Source organism: Muntiacus reevesi, chromosome 3 (genome assembly GCF_963930625.1).
Source record: "Muntiacus reevesi chromosome 3, mMunRee1.1, whole genome shotgun sequence".
Classification (NCBI taxonomy): Eukaryota; Metazoa; Chordata; class Mammalia; order Artiodactyla; family Cervidae; genus Muntiacus; species Muntiacus reevesi.
Window position 1 is genome coordinate 12,223,902 of NC_089251.1, and position 22,525 is coordinate 12,246,426.

At 37.8% G+C, this 22,525-nt stretch overlaps 1 protein-coding gene across 6 annotated transcripts in view; it reads right to left on the minus strand.

Annotated features, from left to right (window-relative positions):
* RABGAP1 (RAB GTPase activating protein 1) overlaps positions 1 to 22,525 on the minus strand; it is a 162,855-nt gene that overhangs the window by 74,211 nt on the left and 66,119 nt on the right. For all 6 annotated transcript variants that reach the window (XM_065928498.1, XM_065928499.1, XM_065928495.1 and 3 more), the window contains 2 exons: positions 20,146 to 20,239; positions 15,936 to 16,086 (listed from right to left, as the gene is read on the minus strand). In XM_065928498.1, the coding sequence (XP_065784570.1) occupies positions 15,936 to 16,086; positions 20,146 to 20,239 (245 nt within the window). The remainder of the gene's footprint in view (positions 1 to 15,935; positions 16,087 to 20,145; positions 20,240 to 22,525) is intronic.

Consider the following 22,525-nt stretch of genomic DNA (forward strand, 5'->3'; position numbering starts at 1 on the left):
TCTGAAAGCTGTTTCCTCGTCGGTCTGGAACCCCCCCTTTTCGTAGATTAAGCAGAATTTAGACTGCCAGTAAGAAGAGGAGGTAGTAACCAGGACTGAGTGCAAGCCAGGAATTAGACTGAAACACATTGCCAGAGGGGTAATGGTGAGAGGAAATTCCTATTTCCTTGTAGTATTTCCCACAGAACAAAGAGCAATGTTAAAGAATAAAAGTATGTTAACAGTGCATGACAACTGAAGAATCAAAATCCAGTACCAGAAGTTCTAGCTAGGAGGCTACATATTTAGCATTAATTTCCTCTCATGATTCACTAAATAAGGATCAGTTTTAAGAAACATGAGAAAAATAACAAGCAAATTTAAAAATTAGGTCTTTAAGAGAAAAAAAAAGAAAATCCCATCCATTCCAAATACTGCAGAAATAGCACACATAAAGAAGAATTACACTGTTCCTATACTCAACACTATCCTTTGGCTGAGATGTCATAACTTGCTTCTAGTATGCTGTGAAGTGAGTGGTACATATACAAACAAAAGATGGGCAAGTAAATGCACCCATAATTGAAGGAAGTTTCATGGTACAAACTAGCTTTGTAGAACACACAATCTTGTCTGTGCCTACTAACATAAATTGGGGTTATATTGTGGCATTTCAGATGATGTCATATGAGCACGATTTTCAGCTAACTGGGAGTGTCAAATTATGACAATTTTTAGTTAATTGTGTATTTTTAGTATCTTTTCCTCCAGGTAACTTTGGTCTCTCAATTCATTCTTCTAAGTAAAGTTTCACATAACTCAGTAGAATAAAATAAACAAATGTTGACATCTGAAAACATTTCAGGAGGTCTGCACACCGGGATGGAGATGTATACTATGAGATCCAACTTTCAGTTTTTGTTTGCTTCACACACATGCTTTCTCATTACAGGCAATGGTTACTCATCATCAGAATTCAACTACATTTCAAGATCTGAAGCACTGTGCTTATTACATGAAGGCAAGGAACTCAAAAGCCTATTAAGCATAAGTCTGATAGCTGTAATTGACAGGTCTTACTGGAAAAGATGGCAAAGTGTGTCAAAAAGACCCATGACAATGACCTCCCATCTGGCTCAAATCCTTGCTTCCTTGCTCTATTATCACTTAGCTTCTCTTAGCTTCAGTTTCATCACCTTCAAAATGAAGATCATACTCCCTATTTCATGAGGTTGTTGAGAAATAAAGCAGATGGTGTACACAAAAGGCTTACCAAAATCTAAGAGATAGGAGGTATATAATTTTACTTTCTTCTCATACAACTTAAACAGCGTTCCTAGTCTGTGTTTTCCCACGAGTCACGTCGTGCTGCTTGAGTCTGGGCTCCTCTGAATCCTAAGGTGCCCTCTCTCACTGTGGCTGCCTAGTTCTAAGGGTGGTAACAACAGCCATCTGGATACACTGGTGAATTCCTCAAATACATTTAGACTGTACATACACAGGCAAGAAGGAATGACATGGCATTAAAAAATTATTCCCACCATTAGACAAGTAATTTCTCTGCCTATGTCTCCAGACCTGAAAATGGTTCGCAATGCCTTTCCAGTCTGATCTCACTTGTCCAAATCCCCCAAATACCTTGCCCTCCAGCCAAACCAGATTACTCACTACTCTCTACATTTGATGTAAGCTTTATTTCTGATCTCCCTGTTTTGAGTGCTTAATAAATACTGACTTAGAATAATTTCTGAGAGTTACATTTCAGTAAATGGAAAAACCATTTGCCAAAGCTACGAGTCCACGTTTTTCTAACTACTTGTAAATTTGGGCTTCTAACTTAATCTCTTATCCCCTCTCAGGTTTCTCATGTATGAAACTAGATAGTTATGCTGATAAAAACAGCTGTTGCATTAACTGATAGCTTTAAAGAATTAAAAATGCTATAAAAATGCATGAAACCAACAAGCTGTTACGAAACCATTAGTAAAATAGTAGTACTTTCAATTTTGTTTCTGTTTTAATAAAATCACTCTAAGACCAGCTATAATCAAAATATTTGTGTGTATGTGAGCACACGTGTTCAGTCACTCAGTTGTGTCCTGACTCACTGACCCCATGAATTGTAGCCCACCAGACTCCTCTGTCTGTGGAATTCTCCAGGCAAGAATATGGAGCAGGTTGCCATTTCCTACTCCAGTGATCTTCCCGACCCAGGGAACAACCCCGCATCTTTTTCATTTCCCACATTGGCAGGCAGATTCTTCACCACTGCCACCTGGGAAGCCCTCAAAATATTCATACTAGAAACTAAACAAAAATGTCAGCTAAGAGTTAAATGTTTTATTTTGGATTAAAGAAACCACTTTAGAAGAGAGAAATTATTAATGATAAGGGGGAGCAATAAATCTATGTCCTCACAAAAATCTATCCTTACATTTCCCTTTTAAAATAATGCAATTGCAAGATGTATTTAATAAAAGAGTATTTCTGTATATATAACTGAAAGAAAACACATTAAAAATCAATTCTACTTTTCATTGGATAATGGGGTTACAAATGATTTTTTTTCTTTATGGTTTTATGTTTTGTCAATTTGCTAATTTCTATGTGCTATTTTTATAATCAGGTAAAAGACAGTCAAAACAATATATAACATGTCCCTTTTGGTAAAACTAACAAAAAAACCTGGCTGTATGATGTCCTCCCAGAGCCACACTGAAGAGATGATGCCAGGTTAAGTCACCTATTTCACAGGGCTCAGCTCCGTTTGGTCTTATGTCATCATTGCAACATGCTTTCAAACAGGACTTGGTACTCAATTTATTCATAATGGACTCATGGCCTCAGTTAAAAATTCTTACAAAAAGACAATGTAACTTGATGAACCATGTAAAACTGTTAATATTTAATCATTCTGTTAAATATCAGTAACCTCATATATACAGATGACACCACGCTTATGGCAGAAAGTGAAGAACTAAAGAGCCTCTTGATGAAAGTCAAAGAGGAGAGTGAAAAAATTGGCTTAAAGCTCAACATTCAAAAAATAAAGATCATGGCATCCAGACCCATTACTTCATGGCAAATAGATAGAGAAACAGTGAAAACAGCGGCTGACTTCATCTTTTTGGGCTCCAAAATCACTGCAGATGGTGATTGCAGCCATGAAATTAAAAGACGCTTACTCCTTGGAAGGAAAGTTATGACCAACCTAGACAGCATATTAAAAAGCAGAGACATTATTACTTTGCCAACAAACGTCTGCCTAGTCAAGGCTATGGTGGTTTTTCCAGTGGTCATGTATGGATGTGAGAGTTGGACTATAAAGAAAGCTGAGCGCTGAAGAATTGATGCTTTTGAACAGTGGCGTTCGAGAAGACTCTTGAGAGTCCCTTGGACTGCAAGGAGAGCCAACCAGTCCATCCTAAAGGAAATCAATCCTGAATGTTCACTGGAAGGACTGATGTTGCAGCTGAAACTCCAATACTTTGGCCACCTAATGCGAAAAGCTGACTCATTTGAAAAGACCCTGATGCTGGGAAAGATTGAGGGCAGGAGGAGAAGGGGCTGACAGAGGATGAGATGGTTGGATGGCATCACCAACTCAATGGACATGAGTTTGAGTAAACTCCGGGAGTTGGTGATGGACAGGGAGGCCTGGCGTGCTGCAGTCCATGGGGTCACAAACAGTCAGACACGACTGGGCGACTGAACTGAACCATTCTGTTTCTGGTTAAATATTTTCTGATCTATAAAAATGGCAACTTGTATATGGCTCAGAAGCTTGAAAGTGAAGTCACTCAGTCGTGTCCGACTCTTTGTGACCCCATGGACTGTAATCTACCAGGATCCTCTGTCCATGGGATTTTCTAGGCAAGAATACTGGAGTGGGTTGCCATTTTCTTCTCCAGGGATCTTCCCGGGAAGCCCCTGTATGACTCAACCTAACACTAAAAAATTAAAATAACACAATCACAAAACTAGAAATGAAAAATGGCAGAAACAGAAAGGAAAGATGAAACAAAAATGACAAAAGAATGTCTGAATTACATTTATTCTTCTCTCAACCTCTTCAGGAGTTTATCTACTATAGATGGAGAAGGATCAATCTCAGAGCTTCAAATTTGTAAGATTCACTTCTGGGAATTATCTATCACTTATTATTTAGTAAAAATGAGCTTTCAATGTTGATTTATTTAATTAACATATTATCTTAGTGCAGCTGATATAGGTGTATTTATATCAACGTCATTCCAAACCCAATTTAAGGTACTTTGACTCATCTTTCATTCCTCTCTCCCTCTCTCGCATATTTGTTCATTTGTCAAGTGCCAAAGATCCTACCTTGGAAATTTCTCTCAAAAAGTATCTCTTTCTCTATTTTTTCTGCCACTAAACAAACCAGGGGATGATTATCTCTTGCCTTGAATTACTAACAGATTTTGCTGCAATTAATCTTACCCTATTCTAACTCAACAATAATACAAATAATAACAGTAACTGAGCAGTAATTCATACTTACCAGTCAGTTCAGTTGCTCAGTTGTGTCCGACTCTTTGCAACCCAATGGACTGCAGCACGCCAGGCTTCCCTGTTCATCACCAACTCCCAGAGCCTGCTCAAACTCACGTCCATCACATCAGTAATGCCATCCAATCACCTCATCCTCTGTCGTCGCCTTTTCCCCTCGCCTTCAATCTTTCCCAGCAAAAGGGTATTTCCCAAATGAGTCAGTTCTTCCCATCAGATGACCAAAGTATTGGAGTTTCAGGTTCAGCATCAGTTCTTCCAATGAATATTCAGGACCGATTTCCTGAACGATGGACTGGTTGGATCTCCTCACAGTCCAACGAACTCTCAAGAGTCTTCTCCAACACCACAGTTCAAAAGCATCAATTCTTTAGCACTCAGCTTTCTTTATAGTCCAACTCTCACGTCCATACATGACTACTGGAAAAACCACAGCTTTGACTAGACAGACCTTTGTTGGCAAAGCAGTATCTCTGCTTTTTAATATGCTGTCTAGGTTGGTTAAAGCTTTTCTTCCAAGGAGCGAGCGTCTTTTAATTTCATGGCTGCACTCACCATTTGCAGGGATTTTGGAGCCCCCCAAAGTAAAGTCTCTCACCGTTTCCATTGTTTCCCCATCTATTCACCATGAAGTGATGGGACTGAATGCCATGATTTTAGTTTTTTGAATGCTGAGTTTTAATAAGCCAACTTTTTCACTCTCCTCTTCCACTTTTATCAAGAGGCTCTTTAGTTCTTCACTGCTTTCTGCCATAAGTGTGGTGTCATCTGCATATCTGAGGTTACTGATATTTCTTCTTTTTTTTTTCTTCTGATATTTCTTCCAGCAATCTTGATTCCCACTTGTGCTTCATCCAGCCCGGCATTTTGCATATTGTACTCTGCATATAAGTTAAATAAGCAGGGTGACAATATACAGCCTTGACATACTCCCCTCCCCATTTGGACCAGTCTGTTGTTCCATGTCCAGTTCTAACCGTTACTGCTTGACCTGCATACAGATCTCTCAAGAGGCAGGTCAGGTGGTCTGGTATTCCCACCTCTTTAAGAATTTTCCACAGTTTGCTGTGATCCACACAAAGACTTTGGTGCAGTCAATAAAGCAGATGTTTTTCTGAAACTCTCTTATTTTTTCTATGATCCAATGGATGTTGGCAATTTGATCTCTGGTTCCTCTGCCTTTTCTAAATCCAGCTTGAACATCTGGAAGTTCACAGTTCACATACTGTTGAACCCTAGCTTCGAGAATTTTGAGCATTACTTTGCTAGTGTGTGAGATGAGTGCAATTGTGTGGTAGTTTGAACAGTCTTTGGCATTGCCTTTCTTTGGAATGAAAACCGATCTTTTGCAGTCCTGTGGCCATTGTTGAGTTTTCCAGATTTGCTGGCATACTGAGTGCACCACTTTCACAGCATCATCTTTTAGGATTTGAAATAGCTCAACTGGAATTCCATCACCTGCACTAGCTTTGTTCGTAGTGATGCTTCCTAAGTCTCACTTGACTTCGCATTCCAGGATGTCTGGCTGTAGATGAGTGATCACACCATCATGGTTATCTGGGTCATGAAGATCTTTTTTGTATAGTTCTTCCGTGTATTCTTGCCTCCTCTTCTTAGTATTTTCTGTTTCTGTTAGGTCCATACCGTTTCTGTCCTTTATTGTACTCATCTTTGCAAGAAATGTTTCCTTGGTATCTCTAATTTTCTTGAAGAGATCTCCAGTCTTTCCCATTCTGTTGCTTCCCTCTATTTCTTTGCATTGACCAAAGGAGAGCTAGCTGGCTGTGTACCAACCCCTCCCTGCTCAGAGGCAGACTTGTGACAGCTAGAGCTGGAAGGCAAGGGGTTGTTGCAATCTCAGCCCCAAGGAAGGCATCTTCCAAACTGTGAGCAGGCTCCCAACTGCTACCATGTCTTCCTGAGAGCCTGGCTGTCTGACATCTGCCAGGAGGGTTGCAGCCTGAGATCAGCTTTCCAGAGATCAGCACACCTGAGATGGTGCTCTCATTGGGTACCCGGGAAACCGAGCAGCTGGGACCAAGGAGGTGATTAAGATGCATGGCCCACCTATGACAGTGCACTCTCCAAGCACCTCTGAGCTGCTCAGACCTGGGAAGGGCACAAAAACCATGCGCAATCCACAGAGACTGAGCCAGAACTGTGTCTGAGTGTCTCCTGTGGAGGTACAGGGTCAGCAGTGGCCTCCCGCAGGGGCAGGGGCTCTGGGTGCAGCAGACCCGGGTATGGCATAAGCCCTCTTGGAGGAGGTCGCCATTAACCCCACCATAGAGCCACCAGAACTTACACAGGCCTGGGGAAACAGACTTGGGAGGGCATAAAAAAAAAAAACACCTTGTGTGCACCAGGGCTCAGGAGAAAGGAACAGTGACTCCACAAGAAACTGAGCCAGACTTGCCTGTGAGTGTCCAGGAGTCTCGGGTTGGCGGTGGCCTGCTACAGGTCACTGAGGGCACCAGTGCCTGCATGGGGCCTTTAGAAGGAGGTCACCATTACCTTCATTACCTCCACCCTAGTTTGGCCTCAGGTCAAGCAACAAGGAGGGAACACAGCCCCGCCCATCAACAGAAAATTGTGGATTAAAGATTTACTGAATGTGGCCCCACTCATCAGAACAAGACCCAGTTTCCCCCTCAGTCAGTCTCTCCCATCAGGAAGCTTCCATAAGCCTCTTATCCTTATCTATCAGAGGGCAGACAGAATGAAAACCACAATCACAGAAAACTAACCAAACTGATCACATGGACCACAGCCTTGTTTAGCTCAATGAAACTATGAGCCATGCTGTGTAGGGCCACCCAAGACGGATGGGTCATGGTGGAGAGTTCTGACAAAACGTGGTCCACTGGAGAAGGGAATGGCAGACCTCTTCAGTATTCTTGTCTTGAGAACCCCATGAGCAGTATGAAAAGGCAAAAAGGTATGACACTGAAAGATGCACTCCCCAGGTCGGTAGGTGCCCAATATGCTACCGGAGATCAGTGGAGAAATAACTCCAGAAAGAACGAAGAGACAGAGTCAAAGCAAAAACACCACCCAACTGTGGATGTGACGAGTGATGGAAGTAAAGTCCGATGCTGTAAAGAGCAATACTGCATAGGAACCTGGAATATTAAGCTCATGAATGCTCAAGGCAATTTGGAAGTGGTCAAACAGAAGATGGCAAGAGTGAATATTGACATTTTAGGAATCAGCGAACTAAAATGGACTGAAATGGGTGAATTTAACTCAAGATAACCATAATATCTACTACTGTGGGCAAGAATCCCTTAGAAGAAATGGAGTAGCCATCATAGTCAACAAAATAGTCCAAAATGCAGTACTCGGATGCAATCTCAAAAATGACAGAATGATCTCTGTTTGTTTCCAAGGCAAACCATTCAATATCACAGTAATCTATGCCCCGACCAGTAATGCTGAAGAAGCTGAAGTTGAACGGTTCTATAAAGACCTATAGGACCTTGTAGAACTAACACCCAAAAAAGATGTCCTCTTCATTATAGGGGACTGGAATGCAAAAATGGAAAGTCAAGAGCTAGCTACCTGGAGAAACAGGCAAATTTGGTCTTTGAGTACAAAACGAAGCAGGTCAAAGACTAACAGTTTTGCCAAGAGAATGCATTGGTCATAGCAAACACCCTCTTCCAACAACACAAGAGAGGACTCTACATATGGACATCACCAGATGGTCAATACTGAAATCAGATTGATTAAACTTACCAGGGGCTATGAATTGTATTAAGTGTTTTCATGCACTAAGCACATAAAAGTAACAACTCAAGAAATAGGATACTATTATTATACCATACACAGGAAACAGAAGTTTAATGCTAAACTGCCCAATGTCAATGGCCTAAATATAGAACTAGGATTTGAATCAAGACAATCTACCTTTAGATGGACACACTAAATCACTCTGCATACTGCATTCCAAACCTGCATATATGATTTGCCTCTTAAAATGCTTAAATGACTTCCTATTGCCTGAGGTATTAAATATACCTTATTTAAGCTTTTTAAGATCTGGCTCCTACCCACCTACTTTCATACACTATGAAATTGCCAAGCTCCTTCTCATCCTTGAGAACATGCTTTTAACTTTTAACACCACACATGACATGCAGTCCTCCTATCCTACCCCGATAATCACCCTAACTTGATAATTTATGAACAAGAGACCTTTTTGAGCTCTTAGATGAAAAGTTCTTGTCACTTGCTGCCCAACAATATGTACTTTTTTATCTATAACCCTCATGCAACTTTATTGCAATTGGTTAGTTAACTGTCTACTTTAGATTGTAGATTCCCCCAAACCAGAGAACAGGTACATTTTATTCACAGATATATCCGTAAGATCATAACACATGGGCTGGCACACAGCAGGCTTTCAAAGGCATTTCTGACTGACTGAATGAGAAATACCTATAATACAACAGGCAATTCTGTTTTTGGATGGGAAGACCTTTCAAGTAAAATTCTAGTATGACAACAACTTAATTCACTAATAATTATTAGGTTGATGCATACCAAACTTAATTATATCTTTAGTCTCATAATAGAAAAAGATCCTGAAAACTGACTGGACCGACACGACTTACAGAAACTAAAGAAGGTACATGAATTTACCAAGATGGGATATGGAGACTTAAAAATTATTTTCACAAAGAACAATTTAAAAGAACAGTATCTTAGACCATTAGAATGTAACAAAAATGCAACAGACTGAATTGCTTGCAAACAACAAATTTATTTCTCATTGTTCTGGAGACTAGAAAGTTCAAGACCAAGGTGGTGGCAGATTTGGTGTCTGGTGAGAACCCAAAAATATCTTACACTGTGCCCTCACAGGGCAGAAGGGGCAAGGGAGCTTTCTAGGGTCTTTTTTAATAAGGATACTAATCCAATTCATGTGGGCTATACCTCCTTGATCTATTTCCTCTCAAAGATCCCACTTCCAAACACCATCACATTGTTGGGGGTGGGGGGTATTAGGGATTTCAATATATGAACTTTGGGGAGATATGAACATTCAAATCTAGGGCAGACCTACTACTGGAACTGCTATATGGGAACAGATAATAAAGTTCTAAAAGTTCACTGACAATCTATTTTCTTACAAAATCAGATAGCAAGGGTATTGAACTGTGCAACAGTAGAATCATGGGCTATTTTGGGAGCAGGTCTCAAACATGCTATTTCATTTTTTCAGAATGTTAAAGCTTAAAAGAAGCTCAACCATTTACTTTAGCAACTTCATTTCACAGAAAAAGGAAATTAATAGTCACAAGTGCAAAACTTCACTTGAGTTCACATAAGCCAGTGGCAGAGCTGACACTAGTACTTAGGCTTCCTAACTTCATGGCCGGTGCTTTATTTGCTAAGTTGTACCCTTTTTGTTTAGTATCAACCGGAGGTTCTCATCATTAAACCTTATTGAATCCTTAACTATTATCAAAACCACTAGAAAGATTTTTAATGAAAACAATCTGCAAAATAATGAAATTAAAACTAGATATTCAAATTAAAATTTTCCAGACTGGTAAAATGTCCAAAGGCTTCCTTTGGACAATCAGAAACGTAAATATTGATTATCTGGGCTTACTAATAGCTTAGGCTCTGGATAAAAGCCTGAAATTCACAGTAAAACACTCTTACCACTGATGTTTGCCACTAAAATAACTAGAGAAAACAATGCAAACTGGCTTCAGAGAAGATAAAGCTGACTTATGGAAGGAAAGAGAAACATCAGAATAGATTGCTACTTCATTATTCCCATATTAAAGGAATCCTTTAAGGCAGCCTTTTGTTGTAAATTTCTGGTTGGTACTAAGCAAAACAAACAGAGTCATTGATATAAAAGGTGAAAAATAACCAAAAGAAAGAAGGACCAGAGGATATTCTGGAAGTTGGAAACCAGAAAGTGCCCTATTTTTCTTCCATTCTAAACTCCAATTTATTTGATTTATCAGAACCAAGGAGCTGTAAATCTTACAGCTGGCAGTAAGAGAGGCCATAGGAGTCCCTGTGGATTATTTACTAGCTTCCTCTCCCTGTGTCTGGTAAGTTCTAACTAGACTCTATGGTTGAGAAACCCTCTGTCAAGACCAGTAGGAAAAGAAAACAAAGAATCCAGGAGTATTTGATCTACAGAAATTTATTTCATGCACCAAAGGTAGTTCAATATCAAGAAGTCTATTATATGTTGATAATGTATCTACTTCATCAACAAATTAAAGATCATTTAAGTGCTGAAAAATTCCTTCATGAAATTTCAGTGTGTGTGTTAGTCACGCAGTCTTCTTCGACTCTTTGCGATCCCGTGGACTGCAGCCTTCCAGGCTCCTACGTCCATGGGATTCTCTAGGCAAGAATACTGGAGTGGGTAGCCATTTCCTTCTCCAGGGGGTATTCTCGACCCTGGGATGGAACCTGGGTCGCTGCATTGCAGGCAGATTTGTTACCATCTGAGCCACCAGGAAAGCCTGGTAGATAATTCAGTAGACATTCCTAATTAAAAAAAGCAAACTCTAGATGGAATAAAATCACTTAAGTCAAATAAGAAGTATTTACAAAAAAAAAAAAAAAAAAGGCAACCCAACTGAATAGCATGCTTTTCAGAAGTCTGAAAAACTAAGATCATTTTAATTAAAAACAGGAACTCAATAGTGATGCTACTTATCGCCATCATCATTAAACACTGTCTTAATGCTTCTATCAAATATAAAAACAGGAAAATTTAGTAACCTGCATAAACAGTGAAAAAAGAAGTGAAACTGTTTTTGCTATCATATACCTGAAAATAAACAGGCATAAAGAGGAATAATCAAAATATCAAGAAGCACATGGATGGAGAATTTTTTAAAAGCCTATTGTCTATTGTAGCAATTAGCTATTTAGAAATGGAAATCAGAAAAAAAAAAAGATTCCATTTGGTATAGCAAGAACACTCTAAGATAATTCTTAGGAATAAATTTAACTAAAGAGAAATAAAACATATATGAAAGCAACTCTAAAGTCTTAACAAACATAAGATCTGGGCAAATGGAAAGACATACTATATTCCCAGGTGTAAAGATATTATAACAATGTAACCTATAACCTAAATTAATATATAAATTAAACGTAATTCAAACTAGAATCCTTATATAACCTTACAGGATGATGGTGAGACTGGAGAAAATGACTTTAAAAGTTTATATGGAAAGTTACATATGCAAAAATAGATAAGAAAAATATGTATTGGGGAACAATGAAGAAAAAGACTTGCTTTACCAGATAATAGAACGTAACTCAAAGTCTCTTTAACCAAAACCAAAACAGTTCTAGGAAGACACAAACATCAAATTGAACAAGCTAGAAATCAATCCCAGCATACATGAGAATTTAAGAACAAAGATGGTAGGAAAATGGAAGTAGCACAACTGGCTAGCCATCTGGGAGAAAGTAAAATTGGACCGCTATCATATGCCATGTACAAAAATAAATTCCAGATGGATTAAAGATGTACAAATGTAACACATACAATAAAAATCTCACAAGGAAATGCTGAAAGTACATTTACAAAATCTCGAGGTGGGATAAACCTCAACCAAGATGCAATTTTCTACATAAAAATTGAAAATGCTTTGTATGGCATGAAACTATAAAGTCAATATAAATCTAAAATTCTAGAAAAGTATAATTAAGTTACAAAGAATTAATATAATCATATAAAGTACTTACAAACTGACATCTTACAATTAATAGAAAAATATACAAAGACTACAAACAGATAATTCATTGAACAGCAAATCGCTCAAATTTACTTGTAGTCAGGGAACTGCAAACTAAAGACATAATGGCATCATTTACATCCACTGACAGCAAAAATTATAGTGATAACAAATACTGTCTGGGATATGGGTAAATAGCCACTTTCCTACATTGCTGGTGGAACTGTGAACTGCCAAAGTCTTTCAGAGAAGCAAGCTGGATATAAGTAAATTAAATACAAAAATTAAATAGCATGTTTAAAAAACATATTACCCTCTGATCCAGTAACCACACTATCGAGACTATTCCATAAAAGTCAAAGATTTGGACCATGTGTAAAGTCTTTTAGTAAACATCATTTAGAGACTGAAAACTGGAAACAAAACAAATGCCTACCAATAGGAGAATGTGGAGAAGGAAATGGCAACCCACTCCTGTATTCTCGCCTAGAGAATCCCGTGGACAGAGGAGCCTGGTGGGCTGCTGTCCACAGGGTCACACAGAGTTGGACACGACTGAAGAGACTTAGCATGCATGCATGCACTGGAGAAGGAAATTGGCAACCCACTCCAGTGTTCTTGCCTAGAGAATCCCAAGGACGGAGGAGCCTGGTGGGCTGCCGTCTATGGGGTCGCACAGAGTCAGACACGACTGAAGCGACTTAACAGCAGCAATAGGAGAATGACTGAATAAAAAATTGCACTGATTTAGTCTATTTGGGTTTCTATAACAAAATACCACAGAATGGATGGCTCACGAACAGCAGAATTTTATTGTTCACCATTCTGGAGGCTAGAAGTCGAAGATCAGGGTGCCACACAATTGGGCTCAGGTGAGGGCTCCCTTTTGGGTGGCACACTGCCCGCTAGTTGTGTCCTCACATGGTGGAAGGTGAGGAGAGAGCTTTCCCTTGACTCTTTTATAAGGGTGCTAACCCTAGCATGAGGATTCTGCCCTCACGATCGAGTCACCTCCTGAAGGTCCTACTTTTTCACTATCACCTTGGTATAATGGTTAAGTTCCAACATGAATTTTAAAGGACACCTTCAGATCATAGCACCTGTTATATGCAAGAATGTTCACAGCAACTTTATAAAAGCTAAAACAAGAAACAAACATCTATAATACCAGAATAGACTTTTTAAAGTGTGATTTATTCATACAATGGAAAGTTTGCAGCAACCAAAAAAATGAAAACGAATAAAAAACAAACTACTGGGACTTCCCTGGTGGTCCAGTGGTTAAGAATTTGCCTGCCAGTGCAGAGGACATGGGTTCGATTTCTGGTCCGGGAAGATCCCACGTGTCTCGGACCAATTAAGCCCGTGGGCCACAACTACTGAGCCTGTGCTCTAGAGCCCATGCTCCACAAGAAGCCACCAAAATGACAAGCCCAAGCACCGCAACCAGAAGAGTAGCCCTACTCACCACAACTAGAGAAAGCCTACACGCAGCAGTGAAGACCCAGTGCAGCCAAAAATGAATTTTTAAAAATCTTAAAAAAAAAAAATACTGACACACTGTCAAAATGGATGAGCAGGAAAAGTCAGATAAAAATAAGTACATGCTACACGACTGTATCATTGGTTTTAAATGAAATTCAAGAATTATCAAAACTAATCTAGGGACAGAGAAGTCAGAACACAGTATTGGTTTTTCAGGGGTGGAGTAAGGGTGGTTACAACTAGACTCCAAAAATAACTTTTTGGAGTGATGGGCATATTTTTCCTTTTGGTAGTGATCACAGCAGTGTATTAATATGTAAAATGTCATCGAGCTGTAAATTTGTGTAGTTTAACCTATGTAAATCACAGCTTGCTACAGAAATAAATGTAAAAATATGCAGTTTTACGACTCAAAAAAAACCAGAGTAAATTTTAAAAAGTCAATTACAGTGATAACTATTTCTAGGAAGATAGAAAAACCTAGTTTTATAGATACAGCCAATATATATCTTATATCCAAGCTACGTAACACTATAGAATAAAACAAAACAGCATCAACCAATATTACGATGGTTAAATAACTTGTATATTCTGATTACACGCCATCAATTTAATATACATCTTTTAGAAAGCTTTTTAGGCTCTAACCATCCACATGACAGTAAGTTTACTGTGAAATATAAAGCACATGATACCAGCATATATAAAACATTAATCAAATGTATCAGATATTGTTAATAGCTGATCTTTTAACACACTATCTAATTACCAGGTTCTTTGAGAAACAGGTTATCACCATTTTCATGGAACCACAAAAAGAGAATATTCCATGTCTTTAAATTATCTCCATGAGCAGACACACCAAAAACACTTAAGAAATAATTTTTGACCAAACATTTCGAAGGACTTCAAAATGTTACAATTAGCTAACAGGACTTGCAAATCAAAGAAAAAAATGAACTAGCTGTACCTTTGCTAGTCACGCACATTCCACAGCCTGTTCTTCCAAGTCTCCAATGATACTCTGAGCACAACACTCTGCCATTCCTTCGTGCCTGGTAAGGTCTTGTCTGAAACCCACCTTAAACATTATATTCCTGATAAACACTCTTCCTATCCCCCATGTGGAATTAATCACTCCTTCTGATGGTTTCTACTGTGCTCTTCCAGATTACCACATGACTTACATTAACTGCTTTTGCTTGACTTCATAGCTCCAACACTGCGATTGTAATAGGCACTCAATATAGCGGGTTAAACAATTACATTGACACAAGAAAGGGAATCAGAACATTAGTTCTTGAGGAAAAATATTTTGAGCAAATAAAAGTCATTTTTCTGGTGAGGATAGATCTGACTTCATGTTCGAATTCTATCCTTACCTACAAGATTAAAAAAAAAAACAAAACCCAGTTGTTTTATAGCAGTATTACTCACTTCTCGTAAGGTTTTAATACTTTTTAAAAGAAGTCCTTCTACTTTGTCACATTGAAAAATTCTCATATATTACTGAGAGTTCTGAGCAGTTCATTCATAACTCAGGTTTGAAATTTGTATACCATCAAAGAAAGTGCTTCCTAAAGATGAAGATTTCAAGAATTTTAGAAAACAAAAGCAAAGCTTAAAACCAGTAACATGGGTGCAAAAGGCACAAGCACTGCCTGACCTGGCAGAAAATTAAATTTTTGCATGCTTCTACAAAGAATATTTGCATTGCTTCACTTGCAAAACCTTGAGGAATTCATCAACTTGAGAAGGGAATACTATAAAAACTGAGAATTTAATTTAGAGGAATGAACTAAAAGGGAATATGGTTTAAGATGATAGAACCATGCTCTTCCAACTGTAAAAAAAAAAAAAAAAACAAACAAAATAGGACTAGGCCTTTACTTACAAAGAACACATTTCTGCAAAGTGTGAAAAGGATTAAAATAAACAAAGGAAAGGTTTTACACATAGCACAGCACAACTGACCTATACACAAAGGGCAGAGGCCACCGTTTGCCTCTGAGGTGAAAAGGAAGGAAGAAAACCTATGCCTTCTCCTCTGTGCCAACACTGGAAATAACTATGAGCCAGAAGTCTGAAAGATCTATTCTTATGTTAGCTATAGGAATTACATAAAATCTTGGTAAGTGAATAGACACAATGATCTTTTAATAATAGAATTCTAAAAGAACTAATGCTGAAGCTGAATTATCATCCTCTTACCTTAGTGATGAGAATTCGGTATTTTTCTACCAGGTGGTCGTTGTTGTGACAACCTGCTAGAAGCTGCCAGACTTCCCCTCGAAGAGCTTCAGGAACACCGCTTCTTACTAAGGATGACAACTGCTTTGGCCTCACGCTCAAGTTGAGATGCCTAAAAAGAAAGCCATAAGCTGTAAGTGCATGAAAGACAGAGTTTTTAAAAGTGCATTACTTTTAGGAAAGCTAAACTAAATGATATATAAAGACGTAATAAAAAACATCAATAAAGAAAAAAAGCCACTGAACTAGACGTGGCCAATATAACTGTACAAGACTGAGTGGAGAAAAATATTCTGAAGTCAGACAACTTCTTACGTATCTCTAAATTATTGGTCTAATTTAAAAAAATAAAATAAAAATCAGAACTGGAAACTACAGCTTTATGGTTATGGCTTGTGCAAGAAAAACAAAGCAAAATTCTAATTAGTGGACACATAGCTAAAGATAAGAGCTCGGCTCTGCATCAAAATTGATAAGTAAACTGTATATTTTTATGTTCTAGGTAAACATTTGTTCTAAGTAAGAATAAATATAAAAATAAATGCTTTCAGCAGTTTTTATGGTGCTTTGCTTTAAGTAAATTTTTTGAATAACTATGGCGGATAAAAAAGTTTCTACTGTACTATTATATTATCAAAACAAGTTACTAAAGAATTGGAGCTTCATTTATTTCATCTACAAAATGGGGCGAATAAGACATCTCTTTGGTGGGGGGCTGCATCATGCAGCATGCAGGATCTTATTTCTCAGATGATGATGAAAGTCACTCAGTCGTGTCCAACTTTTTGTGACCTTGTGGACTGCAGCCTGATGGGCTCTTCTGTTCAAGGAATTCTCCAGGCAGGAGTTCCCAGACCAGGAATCAAATCCATTGCCCCCTGCAGGGGAAGCCCAAAGTCCTAATCACCAGACCGCCAGGGAATTCCCTAAAATACTTTTACTGGGGGAAATAAAACACCTTGAAAAAGAATTTTCAGAAGTGTTGGTATTAATTTACAAAGTGCTTTTGCATTTAATTTTACTTGATCCTCACAACAACCATTTGAGGTATGTGGTAGTATCTCCAGTTCTACAGGTGGAGAAAGAAGTTCAGGCAAGTTGATTAAGAGACTGAGGTAGACTCAAGCTCAATGAATGCTGTTACATCACAGTTGCTTTGTGATTTGAGAGCCACCATTACTGAGTCAATAAAGCAGGATTCTGACATGGAGGAAATTCTGTGGCTATCAGATTTAAGCTCAAGTTACCAGGACTTCCCTGGTGGCTCAGATGGTAAAGCGTCTGCCTACAATGCAGGAGATGTGGGTTCGATCCCTGGGTCGGAAAGATCTCCTGGAGAAGGAAATGGCAACCCACTACAGTACCCTTGCCTGGAAAATCCCATGGACAGAGGAGCCTGGTAGACTACCATCCATGGAGTCTCAAAGAGTTGGACACAACTGAGCGACTTCACTTTACTGGTACAAAATGACCACTATCGAAATACTGTACAGAAAGTCTGAGACATTTCTCAAAATTCTTCCAGAACTCCAGCAGAGCGAAATAGTACATTTAAAAGTTATTAATGCTGTGATGATGCTAGCTAGCACCCTTAATACAAGAGCTATAGACAGTTTAACATAGTTTTGCCTTTGCTTAGGGGGGAAGAAAAAAAAAAAAATATATATATATACACACACACACATATATATATATAAGTTGAAGAGCTGGAAGTAGAAAAGACTAAAGTAGTTCCATTATCTAATCCAAGGATTGGCACACTATGGCCTGTGGGACAAATCTGGCTCACCATGTGTTTCTGTAAACCAACTCTTACTGAAACACAAGCCATTTTTATTTTTTTATGTATTGTCTATGGCTGCTTTCACACTGCAACAGCAGAGGTAAGTAGGTGCAACAGAGTCTATTGGCCACAAAGCCTAAAACATTCATATTTGGCTCATAAAAAAAAAACCTAACCCTAGAAATTATTTGATAACACAAACTTGATTTATATTGGTAAAATCATTTTCAGAATAATTTTGTCACTGATAATAACTCTGCCAACTATTTTATTACTGACATTAGTTTTCTTAACTACTAAAATTCTTATCAAAATGAACTTGGAGAATTAGCACACAAAGGTATATTTATTATAAACACTGACACTAAAATCTAATGTAGAGTTAAATAAACCAGTTTTGCAATCAGACCAGATTGTGTTAAAAATTCTGAGCCTGCTGTTTACTAACTAGACTGGTTGACTTAATCTCTAGGCCAGTTTCCTCATCTATAAAAATAGATACTATTTTATAAGGTTATTATAGTTGAAATAGAGCACATAACTTAGCACAGTACTGGGCACAGAGTAAATCTATTACTTCTTACTATGATAACTACCATTACAACATCTATTATTCTTAATCTACAATAATTCTGCATGGTGGTTCTACAGACTTGTATTTTGCAAATGAAGACAGATTCTAAAGAGTTAAATGACCTGCCCAAGATCATACAGCTTAGAAAAGGGAGAGGCAGGACTTGAAGCCTGATCTACCAGGCTCTAAAATTCCATGACACTGTGATGATTTCACATGTAATTCCACATATAACAGATGATGATTCCACATATAATAATGATGAAAAAATAATGACAAAATAAATTGAAGAAGACAAATTTCTAAAAACATGACTGAAATCAGCAAAAAATCATCCTGAAGATAGGTGAGACAGATGGAAAGTTAGTTAACATATGAAGGATTAAGATAAGGATATCATTTCATCAAAAGAATAACAAAATGGATAAACAAAGCCCGATAACTAAACATATTCCAAGCTATTGTATAGAACACTGGTGGGTTCATTTTATAAAATCTAGAGCATTTAGAGTCTAAATGCTGTATCTAAATAATTTTACATACACTATTATATAACCCATGTCAAGACTCAATTACATTTCTATTTTAGAGGAGAAATCTTTTTATATAGACGAAATCTCTGCCAGCAGCAGTCCAAACACTCCAAATTCACTGAACTGAAAATATATTGTGATGAGAGCATCACCAGCAGGTTTGTCTCCTGACTGCTGAAGGAATATAAAAAAAAAATAAATGAGAACTATTCCCTTGAGGGGCTTCTGTAGAGGTCAATTATTAAAACCACTTGTGTAAAGACAAACCATGCTTTGGTTTGCATTCTCCTCCTGTACACATCTGACATTTCCCAATTCAAGAGTGTTTTACCAAAAGTGTAAAGCTTTGTGAGAGTGCTAGAAGCAGATAATGCCCATTTGTAGTCCCATCCCTTAAGGGCATGAAGTTTTTCTTTAATTCTGAGACACAGTTTTACTAAGAACAGAATGAAGGTTTCAACAGTTAAAATTTGAGAGAAAAATCAGACTCCAAAGTAACGGGTCCACGGGGAGTTGGTATGATAACCCTAAGAACCAGAAAGTCAGAAACAGAAAACTACTCAGATCACTTTCAAGTTTAGCTCTTTTCAGCATATACTGGCATCCTACAGTGGAAAAAGGAAACGGCGTAAATGTCTCACCAACCTGATTTACCAGGTCTCTGATTTCACTAATAAATTACCTGAAGGTAGTGTGCTCTTTTTAGACAGTTTATAGGATATTGCTTAACACTGTCATCAAACTGTCTCTTGAGCTGATGAGAAATTCCTGAGCTTTACAAGTGTTAGTAATTGGTAGAGCAATAAATATATACCATGTTTATAACATTCTGCTCTGTCACTTGAGGCATATTAACAGAGATAGGGGAAAATCCCACTGCAGTCTCTACCATGGTTCTATGCATCATGTGAGTATCTCCTAAACTTTCCTGATTACTGTGTATTGCCTTAACTACTGCGTATTATCTTAACCAGTCGGCAGTTTCTACCCACTTCAATATAAGTGACTTCTTTCCTTATTTATTTTCTCCATGGATTCCATGTTTGCATAAATATTCCTGCAGCAATGAGAACTTACTAGGTTTCTGATATTTTGAAAGCTGATTTCAGATCTTCATGACTTCACTACCTTTATAAACCTCTACCAACAGAGATTCTAGAATGTGAACCTCATACTTAGGTTTTTATTATTGGCTCCAAAACTGAAAAATGTTTGGCAGAATTCCCTGCCCATAACATAAGAACTGCAGGTGTGAAGGAGAACTACTCTATCACAACTTACCATTTAGACAGCAGTTCTCCCCATGTTTCAAGAATTTTTTCTGCACATTCTTTGGAAACATCACCAGATCCACTCAAGAGAGGCTCATCGTTATCTTTAATAAACAAAACACACAAAAAGGATAACAGAGGTAGCTATGCTAGCCAGAAGAATGACCTGGAAATGTAACAGTCAAATATGAAAGATTTCATTGGAAGCACAGTCTCATAACTTCTCTCTTAGCATATAGTCATAAATACAAGAAAAGTAAAAATGGCCGTAGGTGAAACGTTGCTGAAACTCTTTAATTCTCTTGCTTTTCATATACGCCTATATAATGTCAACTGAAGAAAGAGCCATATGACTATAAAATGATAGGACTCAAAGTATGGTATGTTCTCTTGCCTGTTTCACAGCAAACAAGGTCATACATGAAAATATATAGCAATCTTATGTATAATAGTTAAAAGCACAAAGCATGCATGCTTAAACTTCCAAAATAGAAAAGCAGAGAGTATCTGCACAAATTTTGATAAGACATTTACAATCCAAACATGTGTTGACACTTTTTAACATAATGATCTGGCAAAATATTAAGTGCACATAAAATTAAAATAAGAACTAAATCTTATGGAGCTATGATTTTCTTCTTTCCTCTTTTATGCTTTTATGACTTTCTAAATTTTCTATACTGGGATGGATTAATAGAAAGCATAAAAATACTTTTTAAAAAGGACCAAGATGAATCATTTCAAACTTTGTTCAAGAAATCAGGAAATGTATATCTGAATACAAATTTAAGGATTATAAGATATAAACACAATGAAAAAAGTGACAATGATAAAGGAATGTGAGAGAATTGAAAAAAGTGTAATGAAAGTAGTGGGAAAATAAGATTTACTTAATCTTCTTTGTTGGACACTTCGGGAATTTTCAACTTTTTGCTACAAATAGTATTCGGATGAACAGATCTCACTGTTTTTATTGGGTATATGCCCAGAAGGGAACTTCCTGGGTTAAAAAATGCATGCTTTTAAGGATTCTGAAACTTATGACAAACTGCCTCCCAAAATGGCTTTACCAACTGACATTTGCACTAGTTGGGTAAAACAGTACTTGTTTCCATGTCAGTTCAATCAATGCTGTTTCTAAATGTTTTTGTTTAACCTGCCTTTAAAAAGTTTGGATCTTAAAAAATTAACGTTTGGATCTTAAAATCTCTTGATGATTATTACATCATGAACTGGCATCCCTTTAGTGATAGTATATCTGAGGGTACTGATTTTAAAGGCTCAGAAATCCAGGATATTTATCACTAAACTTATTTACATTACAATGTCTTGAACGTTATCAGCAGTTTCCACAGTGAGTTCCGGAAGAAGACAGACTGAATATAAGTGAGACCTCCACAGATGAATAAGGAAAAGAGAAAGACTCAAGGGCACTGAGATAACGTCCCTCTGCTTCACTATTTTCCAGAGTTGCCCTTTACTCTATATGCCTCAAGTAATTCTCCACTCATTGAAAATGTCAACATAACACAATGTCTTTGGGTGATGGCAGCTATTTTAAAATGTATTAAAATTTACAAGAGATAATTCCTTTAAAGAGATTAGGAAGACTTATCTTACAAAATTCTCTTTTACTGTTTGAATGTGTTCAGAATGTTGCTTCTGAACACCTCCCCTTTATAACTACTGGCTTCCTGCCCTGTGAGCACAAACAGCCTATGGATAAGGAGGCTCCGTAGAGGACTATAGCCATTTACTTTCAGGGAGCAAACATCACAACAGGACCAATTTCCCTGGTTTGTATACTGGACTAGACAAAATTAAAAGATGGTATGGCTGCAGTCTCCTCTCATTAACTTTTCATTATGGAAATGGATCTAGGAAGGCTACTCATCTTGCCAGTATTTACTGATCATTTATTACACACCAGGAATTGGACTACACACCATGGCGACAACATGGAGCAGAAAAGGACACACTCTCTTCCTTCAGAGCCTGTGTTCTGCTGTTCCTTGATCCTCCCATGGACTGCCACCTGCCCTCAGTCTCTCTCTCCCCTGTTAACTGTTGTCAGCCGAGGCCTTCTGAATCCCCTCAATTATATTAAAAAGACTGTGCCTATTATAGATGAGAACTACACCTCAGTCCTGATGCTATTAGCTGGGCCCACATTTCTTTTTAACTGCTAGATATCCTTTAACATCTATAATATAGAAATTTGAACAGTCTCTGGTTTCACAATAAATGGTGCGTCTTTCTCAACTTTTGGCATTTTTTTTTTCATTGTCAAGTCTTAAAGAGAGGAAAGGTCTGTAAATTTTTATTTGCTCTGCATCTTAAGCAATGTTGACATAAAGGAAAACTGCAAGTCTCCAGAACCAGTTATACAG